Below are 14381 nucleotides of genomic sequence, written 5' to 3' on the forward strand. Positions count from 1 at the left end.
CAAAGAAAAGTAACCCATGCAGCAAATCTACTTAATTTCTCTTGGTCTTCTTGTCCGAGGTTCCGCTCTATCAGGCCAGATAAACATTTTGCAAGTTGCCAGCACAAAATATCTGCCTCTGCAAAACAAAAACGAACCCAAGAAACCTGGGGGCTGGGGACTAGCAGGAGGAATCCTGAAAGGGGGAGTGCCATGCACAGAGATCTGCAAAATCAATTATTGCATCAGCAAAACCAAGCCAAAACAAAAAACAAAACCCCCAAAAAACCATCCAAACAAAACATTGTCAACCATTAAAATAATAGAAACATGATTGTTTTGACATAGCTATAAAAATCAAGTCATTTATAAAACTGCAACAAATGAAGTCCAGTTGTATATTCTTTTTCCTTTTATTAGACAGGACAGATAATTTCCTTAAAATGCCATAACAAGTCACAGTGATTTTAGATGGTTTTTTGAAATGTAATATATTGACGGGAAATACCTTTAACATGGTTTAACTTTTTTTTTGTGTGTGTCACCATATATGTACCCTGGTCCACCAAACCATCTATCTTAAAGTTTCTTGTTTAGAGAGGACACTCTGTCTTCTTCCTCCAAAAATGAATTTTGTCTAATAATCCTGCAAAATAATCAACCTTACAAAAGGCCTTCTTCAAATGTTATATTTATATATATATGTATATACATATATATACACACACATACACACATATATATAAATATAGACTTCTATGATTTTTTTTTTCCCATTCTACAATTATTGAGCAATGTCTCAATAAAGAGATCAGCAATTTTTATTCTACAAAGAAGCAACACATAAGAGGGGAAAATTAAAGTCTTAAGAACATCATATCCATATTTCACTGATTACACATAAAAGGAAAAAAAAAATCACCATGAACAACTGTCTTTGAAGTTTTCTCAGATTAGCAAAATTCAAGTGCAGAGAGGCCCCGTCTCTCGCTGCCAGCGGCAGGTTGGTTACTGGGCGGCTGAGGACAGCCCAGCCCGGCGTCCTGCCACTCGGCGTTTTCTGCACTTCCCTCCCATGAAGTCAGACGTGGTTGGAATGTATGGAGTTTAGGAAAGGTTCCCAACAAAGACCTCGCCGTCAGACGATCCCCTCTAGGCCAGCTTCAGTGTGCTCACTGGGAATGATGGCATGGTTACCATAGTCACCGGATTTAGGACCGTTTGCCCAACTAACTGCGGGTGATGGACAACTTGGGTTCCTACAGCAGGCTTGGCCATCACCGCTTGCTGGCCAAGGTTTGTGGTTCCATTCACTTGCTGGTGCGAGATCGTGTGAGCGATATGGCTCACCACGGGCTGGCTGACGGCCACGGGCTGAGGGTAGATGGGCAGCTGCGGGCCGAGGTGGGCCATGTGGTTGATGGTGGCTGGGTGCACAGTGATGTGGCCGATAGGCTGAGCAGCAGTGGTAAGTTGCACAGGGCTGGACGTGGAAGGTGCAATGTGAGCAATGTGCTTGGTCTGTGGACCCTGAATCACGTGGTTGACAGTCTGAATGACCGAAGCATGGGTAGTGGCGGTGTGGGCAATAACAGTCGATTGCACTGTCGAAGCCGCCACGATGTGAGTCTGTGCAGGGACGATCGCCTGCGGCTGGACCAGTGCTTGCGTCTGGATGGGAGGCTGTGCGTGGGCTGGGGTTTGTTTCTGCTGGATGGACAGGTGCTGCGGCAGAACCGCCGGGTGGTGGGAAGCAGCGTTTGAAGGGACGGCTTTCAGGAGCTCTGGGTGCTGGCGCTGGGTTAGTTTTGGTAATGAGTTCACTGGCCTGTCATCTTCCATGTCTTCATCCATGTTGTCTTCACCCTCTGGAAAAAACGAAAGGAAGAAACTCCCATAAAAAAAGAAAGCAGAGCATGAACTGGACTAACCAGCCTCCCTAAAAGGCAGCACGGGCGGAAGAGATGACAGCAGGAGTCACTGAACTACAGGCAGGCAGCATCACATGGCATGGCACGGCACGGCAGGCTCCACCGAGCCCCAGTGGGGCAGCACACCCTTCTCCTCCCTGCCTGTGGGCCAAGGACCCAGAGCCAGGCAGGCGCGACTAGCTCGAAGCCCCAGCTAGAGACGGGTGCTCACAACAGGCTGAGATCTTGCTCGGCAGGCAAGGGAAGCAACGTGAGCAGAGGCAGATGGAGAGCACCTGGGCTGAACTCTGTCTGGGCTGAGGAGGGCTCCTTCTGGGAAGAACAGGGCTTCCTTTCCTGTCCAGATGTTCCACTGATCGGTACCACCCCTTCTGCTCTCAGAGCAGGCAGGGAAAAGCCATGGAGAAACATGGCAGTAAGTTCCTTGTCTGGTTCTGGAAAATGGACTCTCGTCCAGTCCACAAACTAATGAAGCAATGCGGGAACATGCTGACCCTGTGGAGGTCTGGAAGACGAGCAGGGCACCTTGCACTGCTTGCTTTAAAGCCAGCCATGCAGTAGAGATTAAAAATCTCAGCGGATACAGAAGCAGCAGGAAAACCAGGGAAGACAATTCCCTTTTGCAAGCTCTGTCGTTAGTAGTAGCTTGAAGCGATCGTTTTCAGCAGAGGCCAGCTGGAGGGGTGAACAGCTGACACCCCTAGTGACAAAGCACTCCTACTCTCAACTTCCACGAGCCTACACTTGGAGTCTGCAAGTGTGTTCAAAGGTGATGAGCCCAATTACAAGCCTGAATGAACAAGACAGCTCAGGTATTCCCTTCCTGGAACCCACCGCATCGTCTGCCTGGAGTGCCAAGAGCAAATGCTGTCACAATTTGAAGAAACTGCTGCAAACAGTTACAGCCTCCCCATCTCTGGATAGCAAAGCACTGTACATCCATGGACTGCCTATCCTTCCTGCTGCAGATCACTGGTATGGAGAAAAGCATGCACCCTCCTAGCTCACAGAACCTTCTCACTGGGAACAGCATGCCAGATACTCGTTAGTATCATTTCATCTTCACTGTGAATCCTTTTCACACAACGTGAAGGCTCATTAAGTTGTTCAAATGCTCTGGTGATCCTTCCTGTACCAATTCCTTCTTCTCTACGTGGCTGAACACCCTCCCACATCCATGCACAAATACATCAGGATGCACATACACCACTCAGTTCTAACAAGCAGGGATGCATAGAGGAAAACTAAGTTTTGAAAGCAGGGAGCTCCACGTGAGGTATCAACAGACTGAACGTGCAAACCCACACTTTGTACCCACCTAACATGGATGCAGGATTTTCAGTTTACTTAACACAAGCAGCAGGGTATTATTAGGCCAACATCAATGACTACCAAATACTTGAAATCCTTTTACTTTACTCTAAATGCAATGAAACCTTGATGGTGTCAAATGAAGATCCCCACCACCACTACATAACTGTGTCAGTAACATAGTAATTCATTATTACAAGAGAGTAATTTCGGGTACCTGATGCTGTCGAGGTAGATGCCTGGTCATCCTCTGGCTGAACTGTCTGTCGAATAATTCTGTCAATCTCCAAGATGTCCATCCACTGGCTCAACTCATTCTTCAATTCTGCCAGTCGCTGCTGGGTAGCGATCTTCTCCCTTGCCAGCCGCTCCATCTCATGTTCATATTCTTTTTCCTTTCTCTTTAAAGTCTAAAGAACGAAGGAAGAAAAATAAATAAAAGGAGAACAAAGACAAATAAGATCTATGCTAACCTGGTTACTCTCACGTCCATAGCTGGTTTTCTTTTATTACCAGTTATAGTGGTGTAAAACGTGTTCAGATACAGTACGCCTTTCAAATTCAGACAGAAAGGATGAGAACTGACCAGAAAAACCTAAAGGGTTACTTGGCCGACCCCTTTCTGCCTTCTGAAGAAGAACTGGTGAGCCTCCAAAACTGAAACACTTAACTATGTCAGGCGCGAGTCCCTTCTACTCCGGGGTAAATTTAAAGCCTAGAACTCCTTGGGAAAACTTGTAAGGCTTGCTCTCGGGCGGGGGGAAGTATTTCTGCCATTCTAATGACAGAAAATGAAATCTTCTTCCTGCATTCTTCCTCTTTTACTCTAACTTCCCCAAGAAAACTAAAAAGTTAAGAACCAAGAGCGCTGAACTATGAGTCATATCTGTAACGTGGAAGCCAGACTGTTCCCAGCTTCCACCCTGCTGACTTCCTAAGCTAAACACAGGACACTGATGGTACACATGTGCAGACACTGGCAAGAAAGAACCTCTGTAAGGACACCAACAAATGACTCATGGATGCGGAGTGCTCATGCACCATGAAGCAGACTGTCCGAGGTCCCAGACAGGTATTTGTTGGAAGTGCAGCAACAGAAACCTGGACTCTCTGTTCACTCCTCTCTTCTGTTTCAGTCCAAGGGAGCTCCTTGTTGCACTTCAACATCAGTTTGGAGCGACAGGGGTCAGTACCGAGTTCCCAACATCAGCCTCACTTCACCTGCCTTACGAAATATTTGAAGAGGATTAGGGCTTATCGCAGACTGGTGGGGAGGCACAAAGAGAGGGAAATAGGTGCTGTTCCCTCAGATTGCCAGGCGAGAGGACATGAGACCACTGCCAGTTAGCCACTCAGAGAGCAGGGCTATGGAGTTTTTACTGCATGCATCTACTCCCAAGCATCCCTAAGGAAAGGGAGCATCTACACACAGAGCAGTGCTCCTGCACGGCAATGGACTGCTGGCCCACGGCTTGAGAAAGGTAGAAGGGTAGAAAAAAGCCCACATCCTTGCACAAAGCAGAAACCTTGTGCGCAAAACTCTGCTCTGATGAGGGAAGATAAAGCCACAGACATATTGAAGTATTTCAAAGACAAGGTGCATAGGAAGAGATAGTATCTTTTACTAAACCAACTGTTGGTAGTTGGGGAAAACAGACAAGCTTTGGGCACACAGGCCCAAGTAGGTCTACACAAAATCACAGTGCATTTCCATAACCAGCACATAAATCATGGAGAGAGAAGGAACTTTTACATGGTCAGAAGAAACGAAAAAGCACAAGTACTGATTAGCTTCTGAGCAACACACACCACACCAAGACCTCCTGACGTAGAAGAGATGGCCAAGAGCCGACAACACCCTGCATCACGGGGGAAATCCTGAAGTCAAATGTGAAGGAACAGCGTACGTTCTCCTCTTCTGCTAATGCACACTCAGCGCGAGAAATCCGATATGCTCATCGGCAGGGAAGGGAAGAGATGCTGCATCAGTCGGCACGGTACACAAAAATGCCAAACACTTACCAGTGCTACTAATGGGAAATATAAACCACATAGATCTACATGGGGGAATCAATCTTTGAGTAGTACGGCAGAAAAACAATAGCTGATCTTCACAAAAGGTACTGTTTTATGAGATTTTAAGCCAACAGTCCAGCACTGAATAGTAACAGGACAGGGAATCTGTCCCCCAGCCCAGGTCAGCATTACTATAAGCACAGAAGAGACAAAAGTGAAGTCTGCAAAACCACATATAGCCTGTCCATTTTCTAAAGTTAAGATTCACCATTGAGAATCTAAATCACATACACACTTCTGAAAATACCAGCTATACAGAGCCTGCATGGATGCTTTTTCACTCACTGCTGGCAAGCACCAAGTTTAAAAGCAAACCTTACACTTAGTCTGTCGCTCTGCTATCAGACTCATGGTCTTCTGAATACGTGCTCTTTATTTCTCTCTCAAGTTCTCCAGGACAACTGCAGTCAGAACCTGACCTCATGCATTTCAATGGCTCTGCTGCTCTTTCATCTCAAAAGTTAGCCAGGAATAACTTTAAAGTCTGTTTAGCCAGGCCTTTAATTCAGCCAAAGCCAACACAGTGGCTAGGGTAGCTCCTGCCTTCTTCTTACAGAAAAGTAAAATAAAGGAGAAAAAAAAAAAGAAAAAGGGTACCTTTGTCCTGATAAGAACAAAAAAAGGAAGCATTTTTAAAATGGCCAAACAATGCATATTAGCAGGGCACCATCATTCCAGATGTGTAAATGGAGGCAACTCTTCTCAGTGAGGCTTATGCTTTGCCTCCTGGCACAGCTGGCTTTACCTTAGCCATAAGCCTCTCAAAATGGACAGTTTTCAGGCAAAGGGGGCACTTCTGTCCCTGTCACTGCTTTTTAAAGCATAAGCAGGCAGCGGATATGCCAACTCCTCAACACCAAAGTTGTACACTGGGAAACTCCAGCAGACCTGTAGACCTACAGCAGTGAGGGGAGTTACTGGGACAGCAGGGTGTCCCCAGCAGGGAAGGCCTTTAGATTCATATCCATTCCTGGCTGAAGCCAAAATCCATATGCTAGTTTTAAAGCCTCTTATCCTACTGAGTGTGGCCAAAGCACTTTGCCTGACCCAGAAAACACAGTTGTGCTGCAAGTGTGCTTTGATGTCCTTGCAGCCGAAGGGATGTGGGTGGGACACAGAGGGCAAAGCTAAGGTAATGAGGAAGGTACATGCTCTGTGCTCAGGTTTAAATATGCAAGAAGATGATTCATCTGAACGTCTTCCTCTTTACTCTCTGATCAGGAAAGACGCAAATAGGAGAAAGCCTGAGACTAAAAATCACTGCATACAGGCACAAGCCCGGCCCCTTTCTGAAGCATTTCTCTGCAAGCACATTCTCCACGCGGTTACTCACAGGGCAAGATAACGAAAGGACAGAATACAGTAGCACAGCTTTCCAGGAAGTGTAAGAAGGAAATCCAGGCAGCCTCAGCACCCGTATCATGCACAGCATGAGCATATTCAAGCAGATTTGGCTTCCTTCCCTGCTGTGAGAGGAGACTCCCAGCACCGGGGAAAGCATGACTATGAGGTATGGGCAGGGCAACTGGTAATTAGTTACAAACTTTTGGTTACTGAAAAGGCAGGCAAAGCCTTAGCAAGCACCAGGACGAGACTCCCAGTGAGCGGGGCCAGGGAGCTCCCTCTGTCACTCTCCGGGTGCTCCACTCCTCCAGCACGGACTCGGGGACGTGGCACTGCTCCAAGGCCGGCCCCGTGGGCTCTGCCAGCGGCCCCAGCCCTCCCCGTGCTGGGAAATGGCTTGACAGGGTGCCAGCTCCCAGCAGCCACTCGCCGTGACCGCACACTCCTCCCGGGGCTTCTGCGAACAGCCCCCCCGTCCAGCGTGCTCACAGGCTGGGTGCTCTCCAAGGGAAGCTGCTGGGGAGGCTGGAGGAGCAGATGGGCTGGAGTCTCTGCTGGCACTGGTAATCTTTCAAAAACTATTCTAGGATGCAATTCACTGTGGCTCGCTTGGTAAAGACGTGTCTCCCAGCTGAGCTGCTACTTGGCCTAAGAACGAACTTCATGTGATTCACCAGAGCCTTTCTGCCCCTCCAGCAGCCGCCCTCCGAGCACTGCCCCGCTCTCCGCGGGCCCCGGCCTCGCTGGGCGCAGCCCCCTCCCAGGCTCTGCGGGGGCTGCATGCGGGCCCTGCGTTTGAAGGTGAGCCTGGGAGCAGGAACAGACCTGACCCCGACCGGCTGGCCCCATGCAGCAGCGGGCACTCATCTCCTGCAGGAACCTGCTGGAGAGGGGACAGGGAGTAGGGACCCTCTTGACTTTGCCTATCTTGCCACAGGTGGCTGGTATGAAGACGGCGGGTGCACGTCCCCGTGTCCTCTCTGACCAGCATCACTGGCAGCCCCTTGGACAGACCACTGTCTAGCACCTGCCTGTCAACAGGTTATCTTCTGCAAATCATCCTGCCCACGTCAGGTGCCAGGTTTTCCCATCAGTCAGTAGAAAGTCCACGGTGACAGCCAAACCTTAGTCATTCTGACTTTGCTCGCCTACCTAATCCCAAACAGAGAACACCTTTAGAGACACGCGCTGCTCTCCAACACGTTTTTTCTAAAACAGGAATTTCTTACAACAGCAGCAGTATCACAATGGATCCCACGCGATATTAAAAGAACAGTCACGGCAGTTTTAAAATAAGAAGTAATTACATAGACACTCCTTTCAAACCCAAACCTTTGGGATCTTCCAGCAGAATTGGCACGTAAAGCTGGAGTTGAAACAGGCAGAGGGAACCCTGAACCTACTTACAACAAAATAACTGATTAAGAACGAAATTTCGATAAAAGGGATTCATACAAATGCCCGATCACCTGTCTTCCAAGGTCTGAAATTTCATTAAGGCAGAGGCATGTGTGTCTGGGACAGCTGCAGGATGGAACTGCCACCCAACCCACCTCCCCAGCCGCTGCTCCTACTGAGAGCTGTGGGGAATGGCAATGGCGAGGGCTCTGATAAGGTGCTGGTACCTGGGATGATGATGAAGCTGTCTGCCAAGATCCTGAGGGACACACATCCCCAGGTTCCTGCTTCCTTGACTTCAGCTTCCTTGACTGAAGACTCAAACACTTTTTCCTGAACTCCCTCCCCAGAAGACGCTGCTTTGCTTTGCACTCTCTTGCTTCTTCTCTCAGGACATGGTCCCACAGCGGGGGACACGTCTGGAGCCCCCCAGGCTCCTGGAAGTCACTACTTTAAGGATAGTTGCATCAAAAGGTAATAAATCCTGAGCAGAGTTCAAAGCAAACAGCTTTGCCTGTCAGAGTAGGAGCCCAAAACGTGCCCTTGCCATTGCTGGTATTGGTGGATGTAACCAAGGTAGCTGGAGTCTCTCCTCCCAAGGCTAAGCTGAATCTGAAACACTACAGTATTAAACAATAAAAAAAAAAAACCCAAACAAACCCCAAAACACCCCAACACTGTAACTGTAATCAATTGACCAAAAATTCCTGCCACACACCAAGCAGCTCAACAAGCACCCAGCATCACAGGACCACCAGCAGCCTCCTTTCTCATTGCAGCAGCCCCTTTGCCCAGGGCGACAAGACAAGCACTTGCAGAGACAATAGGGGCTCGAGGGCAGCTGTGGTCTAGCAGGAACCCATGGTTGGCAAGCCCCATGTCCCGGATCGGAGTCCCTATTCCAGTGCTGTACTTGCAGATGGACTTCAAGTGTTGTTAAAATCCCCCTGCCTGCCTCCCTTCTGTGTCTGCTGCAGCTTCAGGCTGGGAGATGCTAGGAGAGATGAAAATACATGCAACTTCAAAATTTATCTGACTTTGAATTATCTGGATGTGAAACAATTACAAAAAAAATCCAGCTGAAATTCCTTCTGATAGGCAGTTACGTGCTTTATGAGTTTTATGCTTAGCCTAGATCCACGTTATGTCATGGACTTAGTCCCTGGCGAGGATGAAGACCTGTGCACATCCAGGGAAAGCCTGCTACGTGGGCAAGCACTCCCAGCGCCCGGGCTCTCGCTGTGCCCAGGCCCCTCCCTGCGCACGGTGCAACACTGCCGTTTGGGAAGCATTCACCAACCTCGTGGAGCCGGTCGCATCAGACCCGGTGCCCCTTCCTCCTTCTGCACCCAGCCGGCACTGCTGCCACCCCACGCGTCTGCGTTTAACCAGAGAAGCAGCACACAGACAGGATCACGCCCGCAGCTGCCTGGTGCAAACTCCTTTGCTTAACCTGGTTTATGAAATACCAATCCTGCTTCTTCACGGTGGAAAAGTCACTGAATTACTTGCATTTCTGTTTTCCCACCTGGCTCAGAGAGCGGTGAGGATCAATCGGGACTGGGATCTGCAGACCCCTGGAGAAGGCAAAGTGTCGCCACCCACGGTTTTGGTTCTCTGTTCTGTACAAAGCAGCGGAGCTCCCACAACCCAAAGCCGGTGAGACTTGATTTGAGCACAACCCACGTGTACCAAAGAAAGCAGCATGATTTCCGCCAGCTCAACAAACACACACACACCCCAAGACTGCTCTTTTCCAAACAACAAACTTCAGCACAGACCCTTCTCCTTATGTTTGTGCAGTGACGACTGTAGGATTTCTTTTTTTAATGTTAAGAAATTGGAAGCCTTGGTTGCCCAGGCAACTTTTACTCAGCAGTGTAAGGAAGCTACAGTGAGAATCACAACTTTAAAACTGATTTATTTTTCACTTCCACGCACTTAAAATTCCACAAGAGCATCACTTAAAAGAGGCAGTAAACCCTGACTCTGATGTGGATCTACCCCAGGAAGAAATCATGGATTTCATCATTTTCATGTGAATCCATCCATGGCTTTTGACAGCTGGGAAGTTTTGCAAATCAGCTGCTGGCTCTGGTGAACAAAAATCGATAATTTCACTCTGAACATTTACAGTTCTTGCAGTTTAACTCCTAAACACATGTGAAACAGGGAGCTGAGGCCAAATAAATTGCACAGCAATTGTCTGCTGCAGGGATCGGTATCCCTGCAAGGTATATATGATATAATATAAAGTACAAGAGTGGTCCCACGGAAAACATGCCTGATTTTGAAGCTGAATGCAAGCCCTTTGCTCAGCAATGCCTGCAGAGAACCAAGGGCCTGGGACCCAGCTCTGACCATAACCCTCCCCAGTGGGTGTAGCGCGGCTGCGGCTACCACACGGAGGTAGAAATGGTGACAAGGAAATAAGGGCAGTGGTGAAGAGTCCCTTTGTCCTTTATTTAAACAGCAGTGACCAAATTAAAATCCGTACGTGGGTTCGCTTTTGCTCCCTCTGAGCATCTGATTTTCTTCCTCTACACGTAGCTGTCAGCTTCAAAGCAGCCTTTACCCACATGGATTACTAAAGCAAGACCAGCAGAACTGCAGTGACAGCAAACACCCGATGCAATACCAGTTGTAACATTTCGCTCCTTTGTGCCCGTTCTTCTTACTGTTTCAGAGCTGCCGTTGGGTCCTTGTGTGCATCCCACTTGCCATTATTTGGTAAACAAACCAGAAACAAACTACTGTTGTCACTGCGCAGCCATAGTCATTTGTCACTGTAAAGAATTTTCCATTTTATATCTGGCTGTAATTAAATTGCTTATTCTTATGTCAAGATTGAAAATAATGCCCCAACGCTTTCTCTGCACTTGCCTCAAGAATAATGCTAGCCCCGTAGTTGGCATCAGTGAGGTTTAGAAGGTCTTATTAAAAAGCTCCCCTTATAAATGTTATATTAGCAATTTAAAAACACACTTTCAATTACGAGCTGTTCCAAAAGCATATTTCAGCTGTTGTGTTCTAATACATGGTGTTCGCTGATTAAAAATTCCTCATCAATGAGCAATCATGAAAGTGATTTGCAATTTTGAACCAGATTCTTTAACTCTTTGCTACTGGGATTGCGGCCTCTGCAGCAAACCAGGAGCTGCTGGGCCAGGGGAGGTCCCCGAGCAGCAATCCCACCTGCAGGACCTCCACACAACTCAGCACAGACCCGACCCAGCAGGTGAGGCTTTCCGCTGCCGTACAGAGTTTTGACTCCTATATATAATGGGGAAAGAGCTAAATCATAAGAAAAGGATCTCACCCTTGCAGGGACTGCCATGCTGCAACGCATCTACAGGAGAAGTAGCCCACCAGCCTGGCTCCACAAATGTTACAACCAGAAACATCAGAAGAGAGCAGGGTGCTGAGGCACGTGCAGTCCCCAAACAGCCCAATGCTCTGTTGGCAGAAGTGCCACGCTCACCTGTAGTACTTTGGGGGGTTTGCATTAGTTACATCAATTTTGGGTTTTCCTGCTTTGAATTGTGCTAAATTTTCTATTAAGTTCTTCAGGTGCAACAAGCAGTTTGTTTGAAGCCCAACATCTAGAGAAATCGCTTGCCCCAACCCAACCTAACCTTCTGCGATGAAGGAGAGCCCACAAAAGCAGGAAAACCAAGAGCTGGCTCCCCCCACAGCATCAGGCCAGTATCCCCTGCCTCCGCGGAGAGCGTGCACACCAGCGGCAGCTGCATGCACCGGCAAAGGTGATGGCACCCACCGGAGTGTGCATGGAAGGGACCTGCTCTGCACCCTGCACCTCCAGGACCTCCTGGACTCAAGCTCCAGCCAGTGCCTGCAGGCCTCTCAGCAGGCAGGATCAGGCCATCAGCAGAGGTAACAGCAGTGGGTACCTCTCCTTCTGCTTGTGTGAAACCCTGGCTGGTTGCCATGGGAACCAAAGCCATGGTTTCCCTGGTAACTGCTTCATTCAGCTGGCTCCTGTAGATGAAATCCCGCAGCGGTGCCGGATGCGCTAGCCTGGTACCACCGATGGGAAAATACAGGTCATGGCACAACAGTACCACCGCAGTGACTGACGTAGCTGTGGCTCCGCTCTCCCACGCACACCGCCCCATTAAAATCACCCACGTGCAGCTACACCCAGACAGTTTGTACTACAGCAGTTACTCCATGGGTTTTCCCGAGAGCATTTGCTCAGTACAGGATTACGGTCTTGCTTTCCCCAGATACAATGTAAAATCACAACAGGCTCGACCCAAAGCTCTGAGATGTTAACGCGAAGTGCTCAGCTCGGGGGAAAAACAAGGGGAGGGTTCCTGCAGTGACCAGTTCTCAGCAGATATTGAGAAGTGACAGCTTGTGTGTCGAGGGAGGGGAGGAACAGAACAAGGACTGTAGGCTACCACTGTTTGTGCACCGATTGCAGCCCCCTGAGCTCTCAAAGCAAATACTTTACACCAGCACCAAAACCAAAATAAAACCTGCAAGGTAAAACAGAGACCACCCCGTGCTACTCGTAGGTCTAATCACCAGCGCCCTGCAGCAGGCCAATCCGATCCCACGCACGGCTGCTACCCTGCAGATCCTTCACAGGAGATGAGGCAATCTGCAGTGTGGCGTGAACCCCCGGGTGCGGGTCTGCCCACAGCCCCACAGCCCGACGGGTCATTTGCCAGCAGCCTTGCGACCCAGCTCTTCCATGTGTTTAACCTCGGCCAAGGAGTGCTGTTATATTCTGGGAGGTGACTTCACCCTCACATGCAGCAAGCGCGGTGGCTTCAGGAAATGAGCAAGTCGTTTGCTGCAGAGGCTGCACCGGCTTTTCTGCAAGCACAAGAGAAGCATGCTGGGCAGGGGCTTGTCATCATCGCATTTTTGTGCGCCCACCGCTATCAATCTAGTGCAAGGGCAGAAATCACAGAATAGGAAATATGCCTGGAGCAGAGAAATCATGGGAAAAATGAGAACATGCATTGTTACTTACATTTATTATTTGCACATCGTTAGCACTTAAGACTCCTGATTAAAAAAAAAAAAAGACATTGGGCCGTAATTTCTGGGACAAAGAACAGCTGAAACACGGCTATTTGCACTGGCCTTGCAGACCTAAGAGGACCCAGCCTTCTGAAGCACTGCTCTCTGGACAAAGTACAAATAGTTACTAGGGTAGAGGGTAGGAAGAATCCAAATCAGGAAGACAAAGGACAAATTCAGAAAAAAAAAAAAAGCAGCAGCAAATGACTGGAGCACACAGTACACACACAAACCAGGGAAAAGCACAGCCATGCCCAGGGCCAATCATCAAAACCATGCTGGCTTCTACCAGTTTAGCAAATCTGTTTTATTCCTTGATAGGACTTTCAAGGTTAAGGGAAATCCAGTGTTTAAAAAAAAAAAAAAGTATTACTTGCAAAGTTTGGTTGTGTGCTTTCCTTTTTTCTTTTTTCAATGATGCTAATGGATTCTGGCTGCCCAAAATACCCCGAAATACTGTGGTGTTTGTTTTTCAGAAAATTATCCCAAACAAATTATTTTAATTCGTTTGGTGTGGGAAAATATATCTCTGGTATAACTATAATAATCTTCTGCAAGCAAAACTAAAGCATGCTGCATTTCAATGAGCCATTATTATTAATGACACAGCTGCTGGATGCGGGACCCTTGCAAGCCTTTCCTGAGCCTACGTGACAATGTACAGACAGCAGTTCTGGAGGACAACAAGCAGTTACGCTTTAGAGCCACAGCCAGATCTCTTACTGCTAGAGATGAGGAGGAGATTAATGTGGAGCCACATTATCGCTACATCTACTTGCTACAACATTCTTGTATTTTTCTTGGAGGCATCTTGCAGAGGCTGCCAGGGGAGACAAAGCAGAGTTTTGGATGGGTCCCGGGTACGGCGCTCCCTTCGTTCATATTCCTACAAACCTGGCTCAGTCGATGGGCAAGATGCACCAGCGAGCTGTGCATCAGGACGCAGCTGCCCACGGCTTTGGGCAGCTGCCCAGGGGAGCAGGCAGGTGTGGGTTTCACCTGGGAGAGGAGCACACCTTCCAAAACACAGTTTTGGCAGGCGATGGCAGTCCCAGCAACCATGAGCTCCGAGAGAACCACCCTCCCCAGCAGAAGAGGACCGCCACCCCACGGCACGTGCACCGCAGCAGTGGGTCTGGGAGGCCAAAGCTCTGGTGACTCAGAGAAGGATGCTGATCCTCCCGCTCCACCTATCTTCCCTGTTTCTCCATCCTTGTAAAGAGGGGAGTGCCAGTCACTCACATCCAATGGCTCCACCTACGGTGCACGGAGCAGATCTGGGTCACC

General features: G+C 48.6%; 1 protein-coding gene across 4 annotated transcripts in view; it reads right to left on the reverse strand.

The window, feature by feature from the left end:
* Nucleotides 1-780: 780 nt before the first annotated feature.
* The window catches only part of MNT (MAX network transcriptional repressor), a 47466-nt gene continuing 33865 nt past the window's right edge, over nt 781-14381 (reverse strand). For all 4 annotated transcript variants that reach the window (XM_075112804.1, XM_075112803.1, XM_075112802.1 and 1 more), the window contains 2 exons: nt 3439-3631; nt 781-1847 (listed from right to left, as the gene is read on the reverse strand). In XM_075112804.1, coding sequence (XP_074968905.1) covers nt 1132-1847; nt 3439-3631 — 909 coding nt within the window. In that variant the 3' untranslated portion in view covers nt 781-1131. The remainder of the gene's footprint in view (nt 1848-3438; nt 3632-14381) is intronic.

The sequence above is a fragment of the Phalacrocorax aristotelis genome, chromosome 18, assembly GCF_949628215.1.
Source record: "Phalacrocorax aristotelis chromosome 18, bGulAri2.1, whole genome shotgun sequence".
NCBI lineage: Eukaryota > Metazoa > Chordata > Aves > Suliformes > Phalacrocoracidae > Phalacrocorax > Phalacrocorax aristotelis.